The 27,914-nt window shown below is 40.9% G+C and overlaps 1 protein-coding gene across 1 annotated transcript; it reads right to left on the reverse strand.

Annotated features, from left to right (window-relative positions):
- Positions 1–110: 110 nt before the first annotated feature.
- dhcr24 (24-dehydrocholesterol reductase) lies at positions 111–27,914 on the reverse strand. Its single transcript, XM_073062864.1, has 9 exons — positions 27,617–27,914; positions 24,658–24,813; positions 17,979–18,084; positions 15,044–15,162; positions 13,457–13,720; positions 12,863–13,006; positions 11,698–11,895; positions 11,161–11,339; positions 111–5,386 (listed from the first exon to the last, which is right to left on the reverse strand). Exons 1-9 carry the CDS (start codon positions 27,845–27,847, stop codon positions 5,233–5,235), a joined length of 1,551 nt encoding a protein of 516 aa, XP_072918965.1. The 5' UTR covers positions 27,848–27,914; the 3' UTR covers positions 111–5,232.

The raw sequence follows: 27,914 nt of genomic DNA on the forward strand, positions 1-27,914 counted from the left end.
ACCATTTCACTCCCCAGTTGTTTTTCTCTCTCTCCCCCCACACCAACTCTCCTAAAATTTTATTCATTTATGAATCAAGGCAAGAAGGAAAGCAAATTGGAGGGACACAATTTTCAGTTTTAAGCATTTTTAATACAGACTATTTCAGAAGAAATGCAAATTACACAATTAGACTATTTAAACACAAAATATTCTAATTACAAACAGATGAAATTGAAAGAGCACATTCAAACCTTCAGAAGCGGATTGAGGTCAATATTAAACAGTTTTACTGCCCTCAAGACATTGCCACGTCATTGGTTTGAGAGCACGTTCTCAGATCTGCATACAGCGCAATTCCTCATGTCGTGTGCTTAATTTCCATTTTGGAAGGTCAGTCGATAGACAGAATATTCACTAATATCAAATACAACATCAACAGCAAAGATGTTTGATCAGGTTTTTAAAAATCTTGGAAGGACAAAACGTATCAATAAATAAATTGATTAGAAACAACTTAAATAAGGAGCCACTTGCAGGAGATACTAAATGAAACAATATAACATTTTACAATAAGAATGTAAGCTTTCATAATGACAAGCAGTATACCAAACTCTTTGGGATTTAAACTCCTGCACCAACACACTTTTTTTTACACTGCCAAAGCTTAAGTATTGCAAAGGCCCCCAATTCCTTTTATAAATAGTTTAATTTTTCTGTTTTATTGACAGTTTTGAACTGTTTATGTAAAACACACAAACTTCAAATCACTGAAAGACAGTAAATGGCTTGACCAGATCTTTACCCAATCAAAATAGGGATTCAAATAAACTACAGAATATGTCCAGTTAGATGTGAAAAGATTCACAAAACAATAAATTATGTATTTGTACAGATTTAAAGAATATCTTGCCTGTACAAGAGTATTATTAGTGTCAGCTGAAAAGGGAAATAGAAGATACACTACCCACTGTAGATCAGATTCTGCTCTAATTCCATCATTTAGAGATGACACCACCATAGTGGGCCACATCTCAAATAGTGATGACTCCAAGTACAGGAAGGAGATTGACAACCTTCCTTTTGAGGCCAGCAAAGCACAAGAGCTGGTCATTGACTTCAGAAAGGGGTACAGTGCACATACTCCTGTCTATATCAACAGTGTGGAGGTTGAGAACTTCAAGTTCCTAGGAGTGAACATCACCAGTAGACTGTCATGGTCCAACCAGTGGATGTAGTGTACCTCGATTTTCAGAAGGCATTTGATAAGGTCCCACATAGGAGATTGGTGGGTAAAATCAAAGCTCAGGGCATCGGGGGGAAGACATTGACATGGATAGAAAACTGGTTGGCAGATAGAAAGCAAAGGGTAGCGGTGAATGGGTGTTTCTCGGAATGGCAGGTGGTGACTAGTGGGGTGCCACAGGGCTCGGTATTGGGACCACAGCTGTTTACAATTTACGTCAACGATTTGGATGAAGGCATTGAAAATAACATCAGCAAATTTGCTGATGATACTAAGCTGGGTGGCAGTGTGACATGTGATGAGGATGTTAGGAGAATTCAGGGTGACTTGGATAGGCTGGGTGAGTGAGCAGATACTTGGCAGATGACGTTTAATGTGAATAAGTGTGAGGTTATCCACTTTGGGAGTAAGAACAGGAAGGCAGATTATTATCTGAACGGTGTAGAGTTAGGTAAGGGAGAAATACAAAGAGATCAAGGAGTCCTTGTTCATCAGTCACTGAAGGTGAATGAGCAAGTGCAGCAGGCAGTGAAGAAGGCTAATGGAATGTTGGCCTTTATTACAAAGGGAATTGAGTACAAGAGCAAGGAAATCCTCTTGCATTTGTACAGAGCCCTGGTGAGACCACACCTGGAGTATTGTGTACAGTTTTGGTCTCCAGGGTTAAGGAAGGACATCCTGGCTGTAGAGGAAGTGCAGCTTAGATTCATGAGGTTAACTCCTGGGATGTCTGGACTGTCTTACGCAGAGAGGTTAGAGAGACTGGGCTTGTATACGCTGGAATTAAGGAGATTGAGAGGGGATCTGATTGAAACATATAAGATTATTAAGGGATTGGACAAGATAGAGGCAGGAAATATGTTCCAGATGCTGGGAGAGTCCAGTACCAGAGGGCATGGTTTGAGAATAAGGGGTAGGTCATTTAGGACAGAGTTAAGGAAAAACTTCTTCTCCCACAGAGTTGTGGGGGTCTGGAATGCACTGCCTCAGAAGGCAGTGGAGGCCAATTCTCTGGATGCTTTCAAGAAGGAGCTAGATAGGTATCTTATGGATAGGGGAATCAAGGGATATGGGGACAAGGCAGGAACCAGGTATTGATAGTAGTTGATCAGCCATGATCTCAAAATGGCGGTGCAGGCTCAAAGGGCCGAATGGTCTACTTCTGCACCTATTGTCTATTGTCACACAAATGCAACAGCCAAGACAGCTCACCAGCAGCTCTACCTTCACAGAAAGCTAAACAGGCCTGTCCCCTTCGACTCAATTTTTAAAATTGATGCACCGTTTAAAAAAAAATTGATTTGGATGCATAACAGATTGGTATGATAACTGTTCTGCATACGACAGCGAGGAACTTCAAAGTTGCGGACACAGCACATCACGAAAATCCGCTTCTCTATCTATACATCTCACTACCTCAGCATAATCCAAAAGCCCACCCGCCCCAGACATTCCACCCTCCCCTCTTCCATTGGGCAGAAGATACAAAAGCCTGAAATCTCCAAGCTGAAGAACAGTTTCTACTCTGCTGTTACAAGACTATTAAATGATTTACAAGTATGATAAGATGAACACTTAAACTTACAATCTACTACGTTATGAGCTTACATCTTTCCTGCCACTGCACTCTGTGGCAGTTACACTTTATTCTGCACAGTGTTATTGTTTTACCTCGTTCCATCTTAATGATCTGATCTGTATGAACAATACGCAAGACACTGTTTTCACTGTATCTCATATGTGATAATAATAAACCCGTTTTGATAAGTGTGTCACAAGTTACAAATTAAGTTGAGTAACTCAAAGATTACAGACCAATAAAGCTGCAAGTACAACTTTTAACTTTCTGCTAGTTTTTGATTATTGTTGAGTACAAAACTCCTTACTTACAACGATTTAAGCACAAAGCCAGATTGAAAAGGTCGGGGTAATTGAGGTCGGAGGCAAGGGATGAGCCGGTGTTGAGCTCGCTGCTCCGCCAGGTTTATTTGCCTCTGTACTGAACTGAGGCTGCATCTGCAACTAATGGGCTCTTTGACTGGCTGTGGACTCACTACCAGGATGTTCAAATGATGCCTGGAAGCCTGAACGTTCTTCAGACTCTCATACACAAACAAATGTCTCCATTCCAAATGTAACCACAAGTATCTGCCTAAACAGAGGGAGATTATGATGGGTGTATGTGCAAGAATACTTGGAAAGTTGGAACACTATCCACTTATAGCCAGACAGATTTACTGTGTTGTTGTCAGAGGTGCTGAATTTGGTTGCTGGCTTTACCACAAGTGAAAAGCTGACTTAGATTCAGAGTAGTACAGTACCAAAACAGGCCCTTTTACACAACTGGTCAATACCAGGCAGAGCATCCTCCCTGCTTGTTCCAGTTTCTTGCATTTGACCTATAACACTCCAAGCCCCTCTACCCATGTAGCTAACAAAATGTCTCAAAAGTTGCAATTATACCCAGCTCAACCATTTCTCTTGACAGCTCATTCCAGATATTCACTATCATCTGAGTAAATTTTACCCCACTCATGTTGTATCTCTGCCTTCAGATTTTGATCTACCTGACCCTGGGAAAAAATTCTATGACCATCTACCTTATCCATAACCCTCATTTTATAAACTTGTATGAAGTCATTCTTCATAGTCTGCACTCCAGGGAATAAAGAACCAAATACTTCCCCTAGTAAGATACTTAACCTTTACTTTTCTAAAGGTTAAATTGAATTTCAAAATGTGAAACTCCTAGAATAATGAAGATAATTTTGAAAAGTATTTGACTATTAATGAACATATATATATAGGAGGTTGAAGACTTAAACCAATTTCTTAATGTAATAACTAAAGTGAATAGGAACTCTACAATGACATGGGTCAGAGCAGCAGCCATTATACCCTTGAACACAGCACAAGAGCACATTACATCATTCACACATTTATCTAATGAAACTGCACTTTGATTAAGTGCAAAAAATGTTGAATCAATTTCTTTTTAAAACAATTGTAACTAAATATTTCACTTCATGCTGTTAGAATAGCTGATTTTACACAAATGTGACTAAACATTACCCATTTTACTAGAAATACAGGTAAATAAAACAATTAGAAAATGTTTAGCTCTCCCCCATTGGCTCAGTGGATTATGACACAGTATTTGGCACCCAAATGATTATTGCCTGGTTACAACCAACCCATGATACACTAAGATTTCTGCATGTGCCTTACCAAAAACTATAAAACTAAATATTCCTTATATTTAATATTATCTTGCCAATAAACCAAACAAAAAAACAAAAACCAGAATAAGCAAGCAACAATCTGCACGAAGAGCAAAAACAAGACACCGGAGGAACTCAGCAGGTCGGGAGGTATCAATGGAGGGAAATGTTCAGTCAATGTTTCAGGTTGAGACTTAATGAGTTCCTCTAGCATCTCATGTTGCTCTGGGTTCCAGCATCTGCAGACTCTTACGTTTCCAATCTGCTAGAGAAATCTCAGTAGGTCGAGCAGCATCTATGCAGGGGGCAGGAACTGTCAATGTTTTAGATCAAAACTCTATGAGGACTAAGAGTAAAAAAGGAAACAGTAGGTATACTGTTCAACCTGCAGAGTTCCTCCAGCAGATTGCTTATTGCTCCAGATTCAGCATCTGCAATCTCGTGGGTCTCCAGAAAGAAGTGGGTCATGTACTTAAGCATTAGTGACCAGATTTAACCAACTGGTGTTGCACAGAGAAGTGATGGATTTCAGGATCACACACAAATGCTAAATTTTCATGTGCCATATGGTTGCTGATGCCTACAGAATTGAACGTCAACATGATTCACTGCTTTATGAGATTAGGGGTATAGAGAGAAAAAGGAAAGGTAAAGATCGGAGTAGGTTCAGAAAAAAGTGTTCATGATAGAAATGGAAAAATCTTTGGATTTAAAAAATCCTGACATACATCTTTCAATGAAAATTGATTTACTATTGAATTCCATTTGGCTTCTTCCCTGGGACTCTCAGTGTCTTGCTGCCTTGCAGATCTTATCGTAAACCTCAGGGAATGCATCTTCAGAGTTCAGTTTGTGTCTCAACTTGTGGTATAGAGACCCATCAAACATCTCCCAAAACTCTTCTCGGGTCAAATAGCAATCAGCATACAACATCTGAAAACTGAAAGGAAAAAAAAAATCAAGACATTATTTAATTTACAAAGATTTTACAAAGTTCCATGCAGGCAACATCAGATTACAGAAATTCACTCATCACTACCCCAAAAATTGAGATTCAGAATAAAATTTGATCTCATGGAATCTGTGTGGGGGGAAAATAATAGATTAGTACAAAACTTTTCCCCAAGTTGTATTTCTTGAGACTTGCAAATGACCAGGCTTTACATTACAGCCTGGAATAGGAATGCTCTGTCCGACACAAAAAGCAGGAACTCCTGTTCAATTCCACTTCCCATTATGCCACCAGTCTATGGCCTTGTATTCTGCCCAGATGAGGCCACGCTCAGGTTGGAGGTGCAACTCCTTATGTTCTGTCTGGGTAGCCTCCAACATGCTGGCATGAACATCAGTTTCTTGAACTTCTAGTAATGCCCACCCCCACTTCACCATTCCATATTTCTGTTTCCCCCCTTGCCTCATCTCCTTAATTGCCAATAGACAATAGACAGTAGGTGCAGGAGTAGGCCATTCAGCCCTTCTAGCCAACACCGCCATTCACTGTGATCATGGCTGATCATACACAATCAGTACCCTGTTCCTGCCCTCTCCCCATATCCCTTGACCCCGCTATCTATAAGAGCTCTATCTAACTCTCTCTTGAATGCATCCAAAGACTTGGCCTCCACTGCCTTCTGGGGCAGAGCATTCCACATATCCACCGCTCTCTGGGTGAAAAAGTTTTTCCGCATCTCTGTTCTAAATGGCCTACCCCTTATTCTTAAACTGTGGCCTCTAGTTCTGGACTCACCCATCAGCGGGAACATGCTTCCTGCTTCCAGCGTGTCCAATCCCTTAATAATCTTATATGCTTCAATCAGATCCCCTCTCATCCTTCTAAATTTCAGTGTATACAAGCCCAGTCGCTCCAATCTTTCGACATATGACAGTCCCGCCATTCCGGGAATTAACCTTGTGAACCTATGCTGCACTCCCTCAATAGCAAGAATATCCTTCCTCAAATTTGGAGACCAAAACTGCACACAATACTCCAATACTCAATTCCTCTTGTTATAAAGGCCAGCATGCCATTAGCTTTCTTCACTGCCTGCTGTACCTGCATGCTTGCTTTCATTGACTGATGTACAAGAACACCTAGATCTCCGTTGTACTTCCTCTTTTCCTAACTTGACTCCATTTACATAGTAATCTGCCTTCCTGTTCTTGCCACCAAAGTGGATCACCTCACATTTATCCACATTAAACTGCATCTGCCATACATTTGCCCACTCACCCAACCTGTCCAAGTCACCCTGCATTCTCATAACATCCTCCTGACATTTCACACTGCCACCCAGCTTTGTGTCATCAGCAAATTTGTTAACGTTACTTTTAATCCCTTCATCTAAATCATTAATGTATATTGTAAACAGCTGCGGTCCCAGCACCGAACCTTGCGGTACCCCACTGGTCACAGCCTGCCATTCCGAAAGGGACCCGTTAATCGCTACTCTTTGTTTCCTGTCAGCCAGCCAATTTTCAATCCATGTCAGTACTCTGCCCCCAATACCATGTGCCCTAATTTTGCCCACTAATCTCCTATGTAGGACTTTATCAAAAGCTTTCTGGAAGTCCAGGTACACTACATCCACTGGCTCTCCCTTGTCCATTTTCATAGTTATATCCTCAAAAAACTCCAGAAGATTAGTCAAGCATGATTTTCCCTTCATAAATCCATGCTGACTCGGACTGATCCTTCTACCGCTATCCAAATGTGTCATAATTTCCTCTTTTATAATTGACTCCAGCATCTTTCCCACCACTGACGTCAGGCTAACCGGTCTATAATTCCCTGTTTTCTCTCTCCCTCCTTTCTTGAAAAGTGGGACAACATTAGCCACCCTCCAATCAGCAGGAACTGTTCCTGAATCTATAGAACATTGGAAAATGATTACCAATGCGTCCATGATTTCTAGAGCCACCTCTTTAAGTACCCTGGGATGCAGACCACCAGGTCCCGGGGACTTATCAGCCTTCAGACTCAACAGTCTATCCAACACTGTTTCTTGCCTAATATAAATTTCCTTCAGTTCATCCTTTACCCTAGTTCCTTTGGCCACTATTACATCTGGGAGATTGTTTGTGTCTTCCCTAGTGAAGACAGGTCCAAAGTACCTGTTCAACTCATCTGCCATTTCCTTGTTCCCTATAATAAATTCACCCGTTTCTGTCTTCAATGGCCCAATTTTGGTCTTAACTAAAATTTTTTTGCTATTCACATACCTAAAGAAACTTTTACTATCCTCCTTTATATTCTTGGCTAATTTATCTTCGTACCTCATTTTTTCTTTGCGTATTGCCTTTTTTGTTATCTTCTGTTGCTCTTTAAAAGCTTCCCAGTCCTCTGGTTTCCTGCGTATCTTTGCTATGTAAAACTTCTCTTTTATTTTTATACTGCCCTTTACTTCCCTCGTCAGCCACGGCCACCCCTTACACCCCTTAGCATCTTTCTTCCTCTTTGGAATGAACTGATCCTGCATCTTCTGTATTATTCCCAGAAATACCTGCCATTGTTGTTCCACTGTCTTCCCTGCTAGGGTATTGTTCCATTGAACTTTGGCCAGCTCCTCCCTTATAGCTCCATAGTTCCCTTTGTTCAACTGTAATACTGACACATCCGATTTTCCCTTCTCCTTCTCAAATTGTAGGTTAAAACATATCATATTATGGTCACTACCTCCTAATGGTTCCTTTACCTCGAGGTCCCTGATCAAATCTGGTTCATTGCACCACACTAAATCTAGAATTGCCTTCTCCCTGGTAGGCTCCAGTACAAGTTGTTCTAAGAATCCATTTCAGAGGCACTCCACAAACTCCCTTTCTTGGGGTCCAGTACCATTCTAATTCTCCCAGTCTACCTGCATGTTGAAATCCCCCATGACAACTGCCCATTACTTCTCTCTGGTGCTCCTCCCCCTTCACTTTCTTCCATGATCATCTTTCCTCCAATCAGATTCCTCTTTCTCCAGCCCTTTATCTCTTTCACCATTCAACTTCCCAGCTCTTTACCTCCCCTCTCCTGGTTTCACCTATCACCTTGAACTTCTTGCCCCCCCCCCCCCCTTTACTCTGACTTCTCCCTTCCTTTCCAGTCCTGAAGCAGGGTCTCAGGCCAAAATGTCAACTTTTCCATAGACGTTGCCTGGCCTGCCAAGATCCTCCAGCATTTGGGTTTTGCTTTGGATTTCCAACATCTGCAGATTTTCTTGTGTTCGTGATCCCTAGCTCTAGATTTTCCCTACAAGACCGACCACACACACACACTTAAGATCCCTCAGGATCTCTTTTCCCAATCAAATCACCTCTCAATTTTCTAAATTCCAGCATTCCCAGCCTTTCCTTGCAAGTTTACCTACCCATTCCAGGTATTAGTCTGGTAAATCTTCCCTGAACTGCTTCCTGCAAATTTATACCATTCTTAAGCAAGAACCTGAATACTGCTCATATTATTCCAGAGATGGCATCAACTGAATACCCCTATAAAGCATAACCTCCCCACTTTTGTATTTATCTTGCAATAATAGCATGCTGTAAGCTTTCCAAATTAATGTACCTGCATATTAGCCTTCCGCTAATCATGTATTAGAAATCCAGATCCTTCAACAAGTTCTACAATTTCTTACATTTAGACAATATGCCAAAATTGATCTCACTCACATTTCCCCACATTTTACTTCATTTGCCAGATCTTTATGCATCAACTTAAATTCTGTTGCAGCTTGCTTATGTGCTTTTTGATTCTTACTTTTCACTTATGTTATCTGCAAATTTACTAACCATACCTCTGCTGCCTTAATCCAAGTCAAGTCTTAAATGATTGTGAAAAGCCAAGGTCCTAGAGGTAATCCCCACACCACACCACAGAAGAAAAAACACCCAGTTATGTCCATTTCATTTCCCATGGAACAGAAGACATTAGGAGCAATTGATGGGTTTAGGCCTTTACTTGCCGGAATTTAGAAGAATGAGGTGGGGGAAGATATTATCAAAACTTATCAAATATTGAAAAGCCTAGAATGGATGTGGAGAGGATGTCTCCTATGGTGGAGGAGTCTAGGACCAGAGGGCACAGCCTCAGAACACAGGGATATCCATTTAGAATGGAGGAGGAATTTCTTTAGTCAGGTGATATAGCTGTGGAATTTGTTGCTGCAGTGGTCATCGAGACCAGATCACTGTAAGTATTTAAGGCAGAGGTTGATAGGTTTGTAATTAGTCAGGGTGTGAAAGATTATGGGGAGAAGGCAGGCGAAATGGGGTTGTGAGGGAAATTGATCAACCATGATCAAATGGCAGAGCAGACTCAATGGGTTGAAAGGCCTAACTGTGTTCTTGTCTTGGGGTTTTATGCCAAGAAGTTACTTCTGACACGGTGAGCTTTTATTTCCTCACAATAACATCTGTTGTGACACTTGATAAAAATCACTAACCTTGAATATTTCCTCCTGCCCTGCCATATTATTGTAAGCAAAGAGGAACAAGGGAATCTGACACCAAAAATAATAACACACACCCTAGAATTGGACCTTTGGCACTTTTCTCAAAGTGGAAGCAGAGTGACTTTGAGGCATTAACAGATAAAGCTCAAGTATTGATTGGGTGAAATATTACCTTGGTAGATAGAAATATGGAGTGGAGGTTACAATCAGGTTTGGTGAGTGGGAGAAGATAAGGATTCTGACTAGTGTGTACACAGAAACATTATACTTCTTCTAAGACATTCATCTAAGCAATGATCCTATCACTGGGAAGTTACTTATGTCCAAATTAAATCAAGTAATTGAAGGACGATGAAAGAGGAGACATCTCATAGCTTTTCTTCCTGCTTAAGCTTCTTTTCCCTTTCTTGCCCACCTCATGCTACACAAACTGAAACCATCTTCACTAATTACTCACATCTCTGATGAGTCAAAGAGTTAATTTGAATTCCCCTCTTATTTCAAATGTGAGTGAAGGACAGCATTCTTGAAGGTGCTCTTGTTAGATGCAGCCTTTAAGACCCATATGATTAACTAGACATACAGTAAGTGGCTCACACCTGCTTTAGGTATAGCTTCCAATTTAGCAGAACATATTGTGGGGCTGGGACATTGCTACTCTAGTTTTGCCTGGATCCAGTGCATCAAATTCCCAGACCTATTGTTCCTGTGCAAATAATTTCACAAAACTGCAAAGACTAAATGGAAAAAAAGTGCCAGGTGCAGGTGCACACATTCACCAATCATTTATAAAACATGATTATGAACTGGTCAGATGCTGGCTTAGCTACTTGGAGGCCTTCCATTGGCCGAAGTTGACCACGGATATTGTGTCCTAGCTATCTGCATGATACGCAAGCCAGGTCAGTACGATATGGTGAGCAAGCCATTGCCCATACAGCAGGCTCCCCCTCTCCATGCAGCTGATGAATCCAAAGGAACAGCAGTGACTGATATAGTTCGGCACCAGCGGCATTGTAGGAGTTACCAGTCAGCGATGAATTCTATGTAGATCTGCTTTAGGGACTCCAGCTCTAGACTTTTCCCCTTGGGGTTTACTCCACAAGCCTTCCCCATGAGTAGGTATAGCTGCAAGGTAGTAGATTTGAGATCAGACTTTTCCTTCTCCTAGATGAGCTGCCAAATATGGATGACGAGCCCCATCTGCCCAAAGGCTTAGCTATAGATACTGCTTATATTTAATTTTCTTCTCCGATTTTCCCACTGATACATTACTTACCTGTGTGAATCACGTAAAAATTTCTCCAGCTGCCGGGTCGATGACCTGGCTTCAAACTGCTTGGCCTTGGGTTCTCCATAGGCCCCAACATCTGCGTATAGTTCAGCTTCATTCCCCTTTGGGTGGACCATACCAGGTAGGCTGGGTAGGTTGAAGGGACACAACCAAAGAGGGTAAACCTGCAGGAAACAAACAGAAAGCGAGTTTTGACAAGGCACTTAAAGAATAAAATAGTTCCACTTGATTTCATAGATTAAATAGTTGCAGCATTGACTCAGCTCAGATAGAGTGGGGTAAAACAAAAACTTTGCATACTTCTGGTAGATTGAATAAACCTGCAACTTTACATTATTGATTGCAAGTGAGAACTACATTATTTACAAGGGAATCGGGGGTGAAGTAAAAATTTATGTGAGGCAACGAGAGCTTCTGTGAAAAGGTTAACTGCAACATAAGCATATATCAAGATGGGTTTTGTGGACATAAAAAGTACGTGGAGTAATGGAGAATTATTAAATTCTTTAATAATTTACGTACATTAATCTCACTGTGCAGGAAAAGAATCAACTTCTCCAAACTCTTCATTGGCACCAGCATGTCTTGAACCACATGGTGTTGCTCATACAGTTTACGAATAGTTTCGCCTTGGGTCAGTTTCAGTAATGAAATCTTGGGAGGGACCATCCAGCCAAACACATAACGGAAGAGTGGATTGTTGCCAAATGGAATTATATCCTTAAATGTAGAAGGAAATAAAAAAAACATTAGCACAAGCCTTTGGAAAACTGTTTTTACTTGCATTATAATGTGGTGAATAACTCATCTTTTTTGAAGGCTTATCATTTATAACCACAAAATCTCAAAGCTGTATATATACAAAATCTGATATATTTGAAAGCCAGTGGAATTGAATGCTTGCAGTTTGGCACAAATTTTCAAAATAACTTGACCAAGGGCTTTCATTTCACATGTCCTACAGTTCATTCTTTAAACCACGTTAAAAGCAAACTACTGGCGCCAGAAACACAAGTACAGCTCGGTTAGTACCTCTCAACTTAACATTTTGGGTGCAAGCCCTTCTTCAAAAGTAGAAGTTTTTTTTTTAAATAAGTGACTTCATCTCAAATTTATTTTTCTACTTCACTGATTTTTTTTTAAAGACAGCAAATTTAGATATTACAGATTCTGGTAGTATAGATTTGATGTTCTTGTAGGTAAAATGGAAAATGGCTTATTGTGACATGTGCCAAGGTACATGTAGCAATGAATATAAAGGTTAGCTTTATTTATCACATGTGTGAAGCTTCCAGTGAAATACATCGTTTGTGTCAACAGCTAACACAGTCCAAAGCTGTGCTGGGGGCAGCCTACAAGTGCCAGCATACTTCTAGTTCCAACGTAGCATGCCTGCAACTTACTAACGCTAACCAATAAGTCTTTGGTATGTGGGAGGAAACCAGAACATCCAGAGGACACTCATGCAGTCACGGATTTAAAAAATGTAAAAATTCTTAAACAGCAGCAGGTATTGAACCCTGATCTTATGCTGGCACTGTAAAGCATTATGCTAACCACTGTGATACCGTTCCACCCTCAGCATTATTGTCAATTAATGACCCTCAATGGATACCAAATCCTATTTTTTTGAGAGATTGTAAGTATAAGAATTCATGTGCCTGGAAATATTTCTTATATCAGTTACCTGAAGCTCCCAGAAAATGCTGCGAGTGTGACGGTGATAGTACTGCCTCAGAGGGATGTATTCCACTGCACTGTGGCTCTCTTGCAAGTATTTCTCCACATGTTTAAAGAACCACGGTTTGTAGTAATAGCCAATTCTATTGATCTAAACATAAAACAAAAGTTCTATCAAATGACACAGGAATTCCACCTTATTGATGAAGACTGGATCTCTCAGATATAGTTATGCTCCTAGTTACTTTTTAAAAATCAAAATAGGTACATTGACATTTAAAAATAGCACATTAATAACTGGCAAATTGAGCTTTAAATAAACTGAACCATCTACGCTGGCGAGTCAAGAGGGACACGACAAGCTAACTGAAAACATCAAACAATGACAAGGATTAAAGCCAAAAAAAAAACCATGCCTGCTCCTTTACATTTTAGTAACAAATGGATAAAGTGATTTTCTTTTAAACTTTCCCTCTTCAAAAGAGAATCAATTACTGCAAGGGTGATAATGGTTAAAAGCACATGTCCCAAATAGTAAAATTATGACCAAATTTACTGTATTTGTGCAATCTTGACTGATTTCTCCCTTGGTATTATTTACCTTTTCTGGTTCAGCCACGTCAGTAAGGACTCCTGTCATTATCACAGCCTCATCCCGTGAATATAAGAGGCCCTCCACAAAATGGTTCTCTTTGTTTTGGGATGCTCTGCTGAACGTTTCGCATATTGTCTGCAGACCACGCACTGGTTGGTACTGCAGACGCACGTATTTCTTAGCCGGAATAATCTTGATCTCCGCAGCCACAAGAAATCCGAGTGTACCACATGACCAAGGCACAGCATAAAATAAGTCTGGATTCTCTTTCTGAGGACAAGAGGAAGAAGTATTGCTTTAGCAAAGTAGAGGAAGGCAATCTTCAGGCATATTTTCCCAATCAAAAAGTATGCCCACTGTTGTATCAGACAAGTGCAACAAGAGCAGCCAGTCGGCCCACTGGAAATAGATGTATTCTTGTTTTCCCTCTGGCTCTTCAACTTACTTTTTCCCACACATCTATCCATTCCCCTTTGGATTCTTTGTAACCACCCAGCTACAATAAAGGCTAAATTTATAGAAGCTGCTTAAGTCACTAGCACCCCTCGGGGATATGGGAAGAAATAGGAGCAGCTGGAAACCACTTGACCACTGAGAGAACACATGAAGACAGCACAAACAGTACTGAAGGGCAAGTTCAAACCCAGATAACAAGCAAAAGTTCCTACACTCAGAGCTTCAAGAACTGGGAGGGAGAGAAAAAAAGAGAAGAGTTCTTATCACAAGATAGTAACCACTAATAAGCATGTTAAAAAAAAAGTAAACCAAGACAAACAATTACTGTGGTAAATTCTGAACACCAATTCCGTGGGTGAATTTCATGATCTTTAGACAACAGAATAGTACCAGAGTTGAGGGATTTCAGTTATGAAGAATCTGGGTGGTTCCAGCTGGTTCCTTGTGAATATAAATGACTGAGAGGACATTTTGGTAAGTGCAAAAAATCTTCGGGCATTCTGGTAAGAATAAGTAAAGAAGGACCATTCCAGTGACTGTGGGAATAGTTGCACAACTCCTGCAAAGAGTCAGCATTGCTACAAAGAGCAGGATAACCCCCTTCTGTACTGGATCATTTGAAATTTGCCAACAGTTAGATTTGACAAAAACATTTATATAACTTGACCATTTATACAATTTGTTTTTGGTTGACACAGGAAAACTGTACAAAGACACCAGAAGTACTTCCTGCTTATTGCAAAATTCTACAGCATTCAGATGAACATGAGAATTTGGGTCAACATCACATTCCAATGATACTGTAGAGCAAGTATCACTCAAACTAGCACATCCTGAAACAGACTTAACAGTACACAAAGCTGATACTGAGTGCAAGATCTGGGCAAGCCCTCAATACATCTTTCACATTTGTGATTTTTTGTATTAAAAACAGTGAAGGTTCAAAGTATATTAACAAAGTATGGATACTTTATACAAACCCGAGATTCGCCCTCCTGAAGTAGAAGAGTTACACAAATCAGAAAAATGGGAAGTGAGGAGGTTTGGACAACTTGATGCAATATTGTAAAATGCAACAGAATTTTAGGTGAATAAATCAAAAATCATCTAGCCAAAATAATACCCGATTTCTTTTACCTCTGTGCATCTAACAAGACTGCCATCAGCCAAGACCAGCTCATAGGCTGTACAGATGTTTTGGAAAAGGCCATAGATGTGAGATGAAGATTCAATGCCAGTTCCCATGATAAGGCCACCTGAGAAAAGACATTTGTTCAAATTCAAGGTATTGGAGATTACAGAGATATATTATGAGCAAGATTATCTGAACAATTCACAAATCAAATTGAATCATTTGGTATACTGAACATCCAGAGACACAGAACAAGTACTGGAAGACATTGGCTGAAGAGAGTCCCCTCAGCTTAAAATTTCAAAAATCATCAGCAATCAGTAGGTATAGATATAAATACTTGATTTAGCATTAATAAAATTTAGTCATACCTATGTACTGCAACAAGGAGCCATTTAAGAAAATGGAAGCAAGTTTCTCCTCTCAAATATACAAAGATGTCCTAGCTGGCAGTTTAGGGCACCAAGTTTAAGACGGCACTGGTAAAACAGAACAACAACTTGCTGGTAGCAAACAAAACTAACAAAATTACATGTTACTGTATTAAACACGCTGTCTCAGATACAATCACTGCTATCATTAGCCTGTAACGTCCCTTTCTGAGTTGAGCTTATAACTGCCTGTACAACCGGGCATATTTGTAGTGTGAACTGAAGTCCCAAAGGTGCAGGATAGTTGTGGCGTGGCAGGTACAAGGTGGCGATGCCCAGAACCGAGAGTGGATCATGAGCCAATGTTTGGCCTTTGCTGGAGTGGGCTTGCAGGCCATTCAATATAAATGAACGAACCAAGGCAAGGCGGAGTCGAGGTGGGGGGGTGCCCAAGAGCGAGCAACAACCGAAGGTTTGCCAACTCAAGCGCTGGGCCAGATTGAAAACGTCAGAGTGCTGCGGCCAGCCCAGTGTTCAGCTTGCTGCTCTGCAAGGCTTTACAGAACTAAGACTGTAACCTGCGACTTGCAGGCTTCCAGATTGACTGTAATGATGACTTGCTTCATGGCTGTGGACTCACTTTGATGAACTTCAGTTCTGAATGTTATTTGCTTACTTCTATTGCTTGCAGGATTTGCATTTTTTTCCTGCACTTTGGCTGCTTGATGTTTTTTTTAAGATTGGGTTTATTGGGTGTCTTTGTTTTGTGGCTGCCTATAAGGAGACAAATCTCAAGATTGTATATACATACTTTGATAATAAATGCACTTTGAAGCATACACTTTTATAGAATTTGTCTTTGGTCAGGAAGACCAGGAATGCACAACCAAATCCTTCACCTTTCTCTTCTTATACCAGTATCTTATTTGGAAACCCACATGAGTGACAACTAAGCAAGAAACCATTCCTATTATCTGAGCTGTCTTCACAATGCCCATCTTCATTCATGCCCTTGTTGGCTTTATTTGTTCACAACAGGACTCAAACAGGAAGTCCAGAAGCACTCAGCAATGAAGTCTCTCAGGCCTGAAACTTTAAGCCTTTCTTTCTGGAGATGCTACCTAACCTGCTGAGTATTTCCAACATTTTTGATACATTTCTAACACCTGACTTTACCTTGACTTTCATGCTTCCATTTTCTTAAACTCCTGTACTGTACACTCAGATCCTGCATAGCACTGATTTGATACAATGCGGTTTTCAATTCTGTATTGAAACTTTTTTTAAACGACAGAAATTCATTCTAAACAACACTTAAAACTTCCCAAGAGCAGTCGCCATTACAGTAAACATTCAATCAGCCAATGAGAGTGCTTTATACATGCTCCCAGCCACTCACAGCCTATTACGTATTAGTTCACGTTCTCCCTCCCCCCACATGAGTAAACGTTCTTTCTCCCTAGTCAATTAATTCCACTTTTCCACCCATAGTGTCTGGAAAACAGCCTGCAACTCACAGTAAGGGTACTACACTAAGATGTCTAGGAAAAGCATTAGCATGGGTGCAAAACTGCAAGTGATACAGTGTTTGGTAGCTGGTCAGTGCCAGGTTGATGTTGGCACCTCTTAGAAATTTGTAATGTTCCTCCTGACTGGCAGCGAAGCAATAAGGCAATGAGTGGTGTTCTCAACATGATTTCCCGAGACTGAGAACTGCTTCATGAGAGGAAACTTAAGAAAGGGCAGTCAAATCTCGACACCTACTTGAAGAAGAAGCCAAAATCAGCGGAAGACCCACATCCTGGTCCCTCCTCTAAGATGTAACCACCACCCGCTTCCCTCTGCTGCTGTGATGTGTTGTTTTCCTCGGGATCAATAAAGTGTGTCTTTCTGTCGCTCCACTGATGTACAGGTTAGGCCTATTTACGTGTTTGTTACTCCACAAATTAGAGTATACATAAAATATCACATATCTTAGGATTGATTTTTTTTTTAAAATCAGGCATACATGTCCATTTACATCATGTTATAATGACCCTGCATAGTGCTGATATACATAGCACTCCACCTCTGAGGAACGTATCCTCAGTGTTAAGTGGGGTATTTATAAATTTACATGAATGCATCAGGGGTCATGGGTACAAGATGGACAGAATCTCAAATGGCAGTATTTACATTAAGTGTACAGCTCTTGCTGAACACAGAAGAATTTGTCATAAATGAGATATTTTGCTTAGAAGTTGTCAAAAATTGGTAAAAGGAAATTGCAAAGAACAACAAAATGAAGGCAAAATGTTCTACCTCTATTATTGGTCAGAGTTTAGACAATTTCTGCTAGAGTTATTGCTTTGCTCTCACTTTTAGCAAATACCAGTGGCTATCCCATTGATAGAACTTAATCAACAAAATTTTAAAAAAATCACTAACAATTTGAGGTTGATAATCACAAGCAAGAACCAAGTCATAAAGAATTCCAAATGCCCGGTCCACAAATAGTCTTCAAATTATGTTAATTTTTTTTTAAAAACAGGCAAATAGCCTCTTATATGGAGGAATAAATACTACCTACCCACAGTGAGGTCATCCAACTCCGGTACCACTGGAAGAGTCCAGCCAATCGAGTTCAGAAGTGCAGTTACCTGACCCATGTTTACCAGCGGTTCCACACGGACAACCTATCACAGAAACATCAGAACTGAAAAAAGTCCTAATTTCATTAACCAAAATGATAAAACACTTATCCATTCACAAGTTGATGTTGAAGTAAAAAGGAAATAGAAATTTGAATCACAAACTTATTACTTTCCTCTCATTATATCTGGATTAGCATTATCTCCATTTCAAAGGACAATGCAGTATCAGTCCAGTTCAATTCCTTAGCTCACTGTTAACAAGTAACGTCTTACAATGGTGCTAGAAAGTTTGCGTAGCCTGTAGAATTTTCTCTATTTCTGCATAAGTAAGACCTAAAATATCATCAGATCTTCATGCAAGTCCTAAAACTAGGTAAAGAGAACCCAATTAAATAAATAAATTACAGTTGTTCATTTACTTATTGAGAAAATGATCCAATATTACACTTATTTTTGGGGGGGAAAGTATGTGAACCTTTGCCTTCATTAACTGGTGTGACCCCCTTGTTCAGCAATAACTTCAACCAAATGTTTCCAGTAACTTGATCAGTCTTGAACATTAGCTTGAAGGAGTTTTAGGCCATTCCACCATACAAAACTGTTTCAATTCTGAGATTTTGGTGGGCTTTCTTGCATGAACTGTTTGCTTCAGGTCCTTCCACAACATTTCTATAGGATTAAGGTCAGGACCTTGACTCGGCCATTCCAAACCACAAATTTTCTTCTTTGTAAAACATTCTGTTGATGATTTACTCTCATCTTCCGGATCATTGTATTATTGCATTAAGCTTCAGGTGATGGGACTACTAATTTGACATTCTCCTGTAAAGTGTCTTGCTAGAATTCTGAATTCATTGTCCCCTCAATGATTGCAAGATGTCCAGGCCCCGAGGCAACAAAGCAGCCCCAAACCAAGATGCTCATTCCACTAGGCTTTACAGTTGGGATGAGATTTTGGTGTTGGTGTGCAGTGCCCTTTTTCCTCCAAACATAGCAATGTGTATTTCAGCCAAAATTCAACTTCGGTCTACTCTGTCCACAGAACATTGTCCCAGAAGTGTTGTAGACCATCCAGGTTGTCTTTTGCAAACTTGAGACATGCAGCAATGTTTTTTTTTTTGGAGAGCAGTGGCTTCCCCCGTCCTTCCATGTATTTTTTTTATATAGTGGACACATGAACAGAAACTTTAGCAAGTTCTAGAGATTTCTGCAGGTCCTCTGCTGTTACCCTTGAGTTCTTCTTCACCTCCTTCAGCATTGCACATTGTGCTCTTGGTGTAACCTTTGCAGAATGCCCACCCCTAGGGAAAGTAGCAATAGTACTGAATTCCCCCCATTTGTAGACAATTTCTGCAACTGTGGAATGATGAACTCTCAGGTCTTCAGAAATGCTTTTGTAGTCTTTTCCAGCTTCAAGCTTCTTCACAATTCTTCTAGGTCCTTTGAAAGTTGTTTTGATCAAGGCATGGAGCACATATACAGATCTTTCCTGAGAAGACAAGCTCTGTCAATAACCTGACTGTGTGTCTTTTTGATACCTCTACAATCCACACCTCCAATCTCATCTCATTGATTGGAATACCTGACCTTAAATAGATTTTGTAGAAGGCATTACCCTAGAGGTCCAACAAATACATGTAATATTGGATCATTTTTCTCAATAAAACAGTGAACAAGTATAGTGGGGGGTTTTTTTGAAGAAAGACCTGGCAACTTTCAATATCTTGCCACAAAAACCCTACAGACAGCTACACTACCCAAAGGGTCACCATGAGTCAATGATGGCTGCACCCAACAACAACACTTTTGTACAGTGCTGTATATACAAACATTTGTAATAGAAATATATTCATTAACAACTCATGCTTAAGAATTAAGCTGCCTTCATGCTCCAATGCAAAACTGGAGATTAGAACCAAGTGAATTATCTCCATTTCCTATGCCAACTGGCTTTCAAGCTATAAAAAATTCTACCAAATAACAAATTTTGCTCTATAATTTTTCTATCTTTATGAATTACACAAACACTCTCCAACTTATTTTTCCATTGGAGCTGAGAGAGGCAGCCTATCTTACTTACCACAGATTATCAAGTCTGTATTTCACAAAAGGAGAGATCTTAACTAATTTGAAATCATAAATTCAGTTTCACAAAAATTTACTGTGAAAATGTAAGATCTGGGGACATCCTAGAAACAGCTCCACAATATATATTTTTTTAAACATTAAAACTCTATGGTCAGTGACCCCAAAGATGTTTAAAAAGGTTACATAAAGAGACAGAACTTCATTTACAGGGTTCGCAGAGAAGAGTTTTGGCATTCCTTGTGAAATATTGTTGAAATAGTCTTTGGCAGTTCCACCACCCTGTTTACAGTTGCTGGACTGCAGGTTCTCTTAGTTCCCAGTAGGAGCAGCACGTAGCCAGTTTGTAAAAGGCACAAAAGCAGAAAATGCTGGAAAAAAGCAGCAGGTCTGGCATCATTTATAGAAAGGGAAACAAAGTTAACACAAGTACAAAAGTTTTTACAGATTCTGGAAATCTTGAGCAACACACTCTGAAGGGTGTCAGCCTGAAACGTGACTATTTACTCCCCCCTCCATAGATGCCGCCTGATTGGCAGAATTCCTCCAGTATTTTGCGTGTTAAAACAAAGTTAACATTTTAGATTAAATCCCATCAGAACCGGGAGAAAAAAAAGTTCTTATCCCTCTCCTCACCCAACCCAACTATTCTCTTTCCCAGTCTGAAAAAGGCTCATTTAACTGAAACATTAACTTTATTCCTCCTTCCACAAATGCTGCCCAAACTGCTGAGTATTTCTGGCATTTTGTACTTTCATTTCAGATTTCCACCATATGCTTTTTTATAATGACCCACGCTGTCACTGGGAGAACAAACAAACTCCCTACAGGCAGCGGCGGGAATTTAACCCAGGTCACCTGTACTGTAAAGCAAGTGAAGGGAATTAGGCATGAGAGAGGAGCTAACCAAAGTTGATTGGAAGGGGACACTAGAAGGGATGACAGCAGTACAGAAATGGCTGGAGTTTCTGGGGGTAATTTGGAAGATGCAGGATAGATACATCCCAAAGGTGAAGAGGTATTCTAAAGGGAGGATGAGGCAACTGTGCCTGACAAGGGAAGTCAAAGATGGCATAAAAGCAAGAGAGGGTATATAATAGAGCAAAAATTAGTGGGAAGTTAGAGGATTGAGAAGCTCTGCTGGTTTAAAAAAAAATCATCTAAAAAGCCATTAAGAGAGAAAAGATGAAGGAAAGCTAACCAATAAAAGAAGCTGGAAATATTTCAGAAAATGGGTGACGCTCTGCTGGTTGATGGTTGGGTTGTGTTGTTCTCCGATCTTGACAATTTACTTGCAAACATTTCATTTTTTTTTCTTCCAAAAATGTACTTCATTCAGAAATATTACAAAATAAAATTATTTACAAAAACCAGTGTGCTGTTAAATGTAGTGTCTTCTGAATGCTTGTCCTTTATATACTTACCCATGAGCTGATAGATTGTCGTTACAGGAACTCAATTGTGATGTAGGGAGAAAATCTCATCACTGATTGGTTGCAAGGCGAACTTCATGTGCTGTGGTGTGGAACTTTGCCCACATTGTCTCACAAATAAGATTGAGGTCTACACGCGTTTACAGAATTGTTTGTGGAAAACCATGCTTCTAGGAATTCCCTTGCAATTCAGTTTTTGTAATGACGGCCAATCAGCTGACTGAAAAGTATATAAAGGCGAAGCATTCGGAAGACACACCACAATCAACAGCGCAGTGATGATTTCTCTTCATACGGTGAAGAAACCTTTGCATGTAAATTGCAAAGATCGGAGAACAACTCAACCCAACCATAAAAGAGGTTACAAATTATTTTCAGATACAGTAAAAGAGAGGTGCGAGCGGATATCAGAATGCAGAAAATGCTAAAGATGTTGTAATGGGAGACAAAGAAATAGCAGATGAACATAATAAATATTTTACATCAGTCTTCACTGTGGAAGATACCAGTAGTATGCCAGAAATTCTAGAGTGTCGGGGGCAGAAGTGAGAGTAGCTGTCATTGCTAAGGAGAGGGTACTTGGGAAGCTGAAACATGTGAAGGTAGACAAGTCATCTGGACCAAATGAACTATACCCTCTGAAAGAGGTAGTTGAGGAGACATCAATAATGCTCTTTCAAGAATCACTAGATTCTGGAAAGGTCCCAGAGAACTGAAAAATTGCAATTGTCACTCCACTCTGAGGGAGGGAGGTAAAAAGGAAAGAAATTATAGGCCAGTTAGCCTGACATCAGCAAGATATTAAAGTTCATTATTAAGAATGAGATTACAGGGCACTTGAAGGCACAAGATAAAATGGGCTAAAGTCAGCATGGTTTCCTCAAGGGGAAATGTTGCCTGACATTATCTGTTGAAAGTAACAGGTAGGACAGATAAAGGAGAGTCAATGGATGTTATTTACTTGGATTTTCAGAAGGCCTTTGACAAGGTGCCACACATGAAGCTGGTTAACAAGAGCCCGTGGTATTATAGGAAAGATACAAGCATGGATAGAAGATTGGCTGACTGGCAGAAGGCAAAGATTGAGAATAAAAGGGGCTTTCTTTGGTTGGCTGCTGGTGACTAGTGGTGTTCTGCAGGGGCCTGTGTGGGGACCACTTGCCGAGATAGGTGCAGGGGCAGATAGTGTTGAGGAAGCAAGGAGCCAGCAGGAGGACTTAGATTGGGAGAATGGGCAAAGTAGTACCAAATGGACTATAGTGTGTGGATGTGCATGGTCATGCACTTGGGTAGAAGAAATACAGGTGTTAGCTCTTTTAGAAATGGGGAAAAAATTCAGAAATCAGAGGTGCAAAGGGACTTTGATTCCTTGTGCAGAATTCCCTAAAGGTTAACTTGCAGGTTGAGTAGGTGGCAAGGAAGGCAAATACAATGTTAGCATTCATTTCAAGAGGACTGGATGACAAGAGCATGGATGTGATGCTGAGTCTTTATCAGGCAATAGTCAGACCCACATTTGGAGTATTGTGAGCAGCTTTGGCCACTTATCTACTTCACTTATGCTGCCATTGGAGAGGGTCCAGAGGAGGCTCACAAGAACAGTTCTGGGAATGAACACAGAGTGTTTGATGGCTATGGGGCCGTACTCACTGGAGTTTAAAAGAATATAGAGGGAATCTCATTGAAACCTATCAAATATTGTAATGCCTAGACAGAATGGACGTGGAGAGGATGTTTCCTATAGTGTACGATTCTCAGACCAGAGGGCACAGCCTCAAAATAAGAGGGATGTAAATTTATAACAGAGATGGAGAAATTTCTTTAGTCAGAGCATAATGACTCTGTGGAATTCATTGCCACAGACGGCTGTAGAGATCAAGTCAATAAGTATATTTAAAGTGGAAGTTGACAGGCTCCCGATTAGTCAGGTTATATAGACAAGTCAGGAGAATGGGGTTGAGAGGGACAATAAATCATCCATAATGGAATACCAGAGGAGACTCAACAGACCAAGAGGCCTAATTCTGCTCCTAAGTTTTCACAGACTATAACACAGTACAAGCACCACACTTCCAGTTAGAGGACTGCTGCTATTGAACAAATGGATGCTGCAAGAGGGAGTTAAACTTAGGACGGAATTGAAGTGGCAGGGCCTGGGCCAGAGAGCAGACAAGGAAATGAACCTATGCTTAGCTGATGTGAGGCACCAAAGCTGAGGACGAAGGACAAACTGGTGTTCAGTTCACTATTCCAGGTGGCCTTACTCACCTCAGCGCCACACTGATTCTGCAGCCGCTGGCTCTCAGCTCAGTGCTGAAATGGCTCCGAGGTTGTGGACTCACGTTCAGGGACCCTGCAGTTCATGTTCTGTGAATTATTTGTTTACTTTATTATTGTTCACACAATCTGTTCTTTTGTCGCACAGAGTGTTTGAAGGTTTTTGCTGTGTGGGTTATTTTGTGGATTCTGTTGTGTTTATTTAGTGACTGTCTGCAAGCAGATTAATCTCAAAGTTTTCTATAGGATACTTTTCATAAATGAACTTTGTACTTTTTCCTCTATTTACCAATTGGCAAATACTTGGCTTGTATCCCACGCTGCAGCAACTATGTTCAGATCAGAAAACCCGGCATGGGAAGACTGTAGAAGAGAGGAGGGTGAAAGTTTGCAAATAATCCTTACTGTAGCCCCATCTTTCTTAATTTATCAACTGTACCCCTCGCCACGATACACAAGATGGTGAGGCTGATGTTACTTACAGAGGGAATATAGAAAAATGACAAATTGCAAGGTCTATACTTCAATGACGGAACATACAAGTGTCATAAACTTAATAATTAGGGACAGAAATCGGCTACTTTGTCTCCCAAGCCGGCTCTGGAAACTTAATTCGTTATGCTAACTGGCTATTATTTTCCTCAAGTAACATTCCTAATGGAGAAACCAACATTTTGCTTCAATTCTTTTTATAAATTAAAAAATTAAGTTTGTTGCTGATATTGATATCACCTTTACTGTAAAAACTGTTAAGTGTACTCCAAATCAGAAAGATAACATGAAAAGGTATTACGATTTCATTATTACAGAGTTAAGTCACCTGATTCTTGGTGTCCACCTCCAAAATATCCATCAAATTGATCATGATATTCTTGTGTGTCTTCTTATACTTGCCCACCCGCAGTGACACAGTCAGCCACCCTGGTCGGCCCGTGCACATGTACGTTCTACTTCCTTGATCCTTCCATTCTCGGACCTTTCAAAACAAAAGCAGATTTGTCTATTACACAGTCCATTTTTCAGTAAGATACAAGCCTTTACTTCATCAAGTATAATTTTTACATTGACAATGGACCTTCAGAGGAGTTATCCAGGGTGAACCATATTGATGCAATCACAATGAAGACTTGCTAACAGCTGTACTTCATTAGAGATTGTGGAGATTCAGTATACCACCAAAGACACATCACCCGGAGACCATGCTGACTGGTTGTGTCATTGCCTGGTATGCAGGCAACAATGCACAGGACTGGAAGAGGTGTATGCTCTCTATGTACTCTAGGTGAAGGAGCCATTCATCTCTTCTCTATCTGCTTGCACTATATTCTGTGTTGCGCAGTTATCAGGGTAACTAATCACGAGTGGGGTCACGATAAAAGTGAAGGGGATGAGTTAGGTATTTGTGCTTTCTTCGGGCAGTTTGGTGCTGGGAGCCAATGGATGTCACATCTTTTGTTGACCGCTCAACTTACAATTGGGTAAGTTTCATTGCTTTCATGTTTGCTAATGAAGGATTGAATACATATCAAACACGAGGAAATCTGCAGATGCTAGAAATTCAAGCAACACACACAAAATGCTGGTGGAACGCAGCAGGTCAGACAGCATCTATAGGGAGAAGTGCTGTCGACGTTTCGGGCCGAGATCCTTCATCAGGACTAACTGAAAGGAAAGATAGTAAGAGATTTGAAAGTAGGAGGGGGAGGGGAAAATGCGAAATGATAGAAGACCAGAGGGGGTGGGGTGAAGCTGAGAGCCGGAAAGGTGATTGGCAAAAGGGATACAGAGCTAGAGAAGGGAAAGGATCATGGGATGGGAGGCCTAGGGAGAAAGAAAGGGGGAGGGGAGCACCAGAGGGAGATGGAGAACAGGCAGAGTGATGGACAGAAAGAGAGAAAAAAAAAGGAGGGGGGAAAAAAGCTAAATATATCAGGGATGGGGTAAGAAGGGGAGGAGGGGCATTAACGGAAGTTAGAGAAGTCAATGTTCATGCCATCAGGTTGGAGGCTACCCAGCCGGTATATAAGGTGTTGTTCCAACCTGAGTGTGGCTTCATCTTGACAGTAGAGGAGGCCATGGATAGACATATCAGAAGAGGAATGGGATGTGGAATTAAAATGTGTGGCCACTGGGAGATCCTGCTTTCTCTGGCAGACCGAGCGTAGGTGTTCAGCGAAACAGTCTCCCAGTCTGCGTCGGGTCTCACCAATATATAAAAGGCCACATCGGGAGCACCAGACTCAGTATACCACACCAGCCGACTCAAAGGTGAAGTGTCGCCTCACTTGGAAGGACTGTCTGGGGCCCTGAATGGTGGTGAGGGAGGAAGTGTAAGGGCAGGTGTAGCACTTGTTCCGCTTACAAGGATAAGTGCCAGGAGGGAATATTGAATACATATCATTGTCTTTAAGAACAAATGTTATTGGAGCTGAGGGTGCATCACGCAAAAATTACAAATCCATGGGGGTGATCAGCAGCTGCAGTTTGGTTTGGTTGGAACTGACCACTACAAGAGGCTTCAGAAGGTTGTAGACTCAGCCAGCACCATCAGGGGCGCAAGGCTCCCCAGCATTGAGGACATTTTCCAAAGTTCAAGAACGTGGCATTCATCATTAAGGACTCTCACCACCAAGGACATTCCCTCCTCCCCTTTACAGTCAGATTTCCAAATGGTCCATGAACACAACCTCTTCTGTACTGTGTATTTATCTTTACTTCAACTTAACAGTACTGTTATGCTTGCAGAACAACAAGTTTCATGATGTATGTCAGGGACAATAAACCTGACTCTGATTCACACATCTGAATCTACAGTTGCAGTCTGCGATGGAACCTACTGACTACAGATCTATGCACAAAACATGGATGGCACATTCTGGCTCATGGTAATGAAACAGACTTAAAATTATAAAGCACCATGTCACTTTCAGGTCATTCTAAACTGCTTTATAGCCATTGATGTACTTCCTGAAGTGTCACAGAAGGAAGGGTTTGATAATATATGCTCCATAAGAGTTAACGTGTTACAACAGTTCCTTTCCCCTCCATCAGTTTTCTGAATGGTCCTTGAACACATTCACCTTATTCACTATTTTTTTTGTAACTTGCAGCAATTTTAGGTCAAATTTCATGAGATACTCAAGTCCAGTTCTGAATATTAGTGTGGGTTAAATCAATATACACTATGGGGAGCCTAAATGATCACACACAAAATATTACAATACGTTCCAATCACACGAAGCCAGCGAGATACTCAGACTGTTCGGAATCATTCTATTTATGCAAGATAGTGGAAATGCGGTGATCAGACTTTGTAAGAGCTAGGCCTTGCATTGTATTGGCAATTCTGATAATTTAACACCCCAATTCTGGGAACATGCAATCCATTATAAATATCTCATATGGAAGTATCAGTGACGAATGAAGAAAGGTGCCCTGTGGTTCAATGGCCTTACATCGCTGCCATCAGGAGCTGTTGAAGTCACTGATAGCCAAAACGACGCAAGTCTACCCACTGCCAATGTTATTACAGTATTTGTCTCTTACATCAACTACACTTAATGCATTGCATTCTGCCCTTTGGGAGAAATTGCTATTGTTTACGTGAATCTGAACACAATAAACAAGTATTTGCTGCATCGAACTGGAAATGTACAAATTTAGCACACTCCGTTACAATGCAGCCCACTTGGTTCCTCGGGTGGATTCGCACATCGTTCCACACACTGTGCATTACAGCGCTGCAACCGGCAAACACCGTGGATAACGCTAACCCTCACCTGCCTCTGGATGTCCCTGACCCGCAGGTCGTGTTGCTTGGGGGCACTGCACATCTTGAACACTAACCAAGCCCTGAGGTAGTAGTAGACATCGAAGACAACGGAGAGGGGCAGCAGGAAGAGGCAGACGAAGACCCAGCGGTGGTGGATGATCACATACTCCACGCCTTTTCTCCGGACCCAGAATAGCAGCAACGCCATCAGTACGGCCAAATAAATCACCGGATCCATTGTCTGTCCTTCGCCCGGCCACTACCTGCGGATCCCCCGTTCCCGTCCACAGCCGCTCCGCCGACAG

Source organism: Hemitrygon akajei, chromosome 12, assembly GCF_048418815.1.
Source record: "Hemitrygon akajei chromosome 12, sHemAka1.3, whole genome shotgun sequence".
In the NCBI taxonomy this organism is placed as follows: Eukaryota; Metazoa; Chordata; class Chondrichthyes; order Myliobatiformes; family Dasyatidae; genus Hemitrygon; species Hemitrygon akajei.

Coding starts and splice junctions, on each gene's coding strand:
- dhcr24 (XM_073062864.1), bottom strand. CDS start 27,847: ATGGATCCGGTGATTTATTTGGCCGTACTGATGGCGTTGCTGCTATTC. Junction 11,896..12,862: donor GCATTTTCTGGGAGCTTCAG/GTAACTGATATA, acceptor TCTACATTTAAG/GATATAATTCCATTTGGCAA. Junction 11,340..11,697: donor TCCTGCACAGTGAGATTAAT/GTACGTAAATTA, acceptor TGTTTCCTGCAG/GTTTACCCTCTTTGGTTGTG.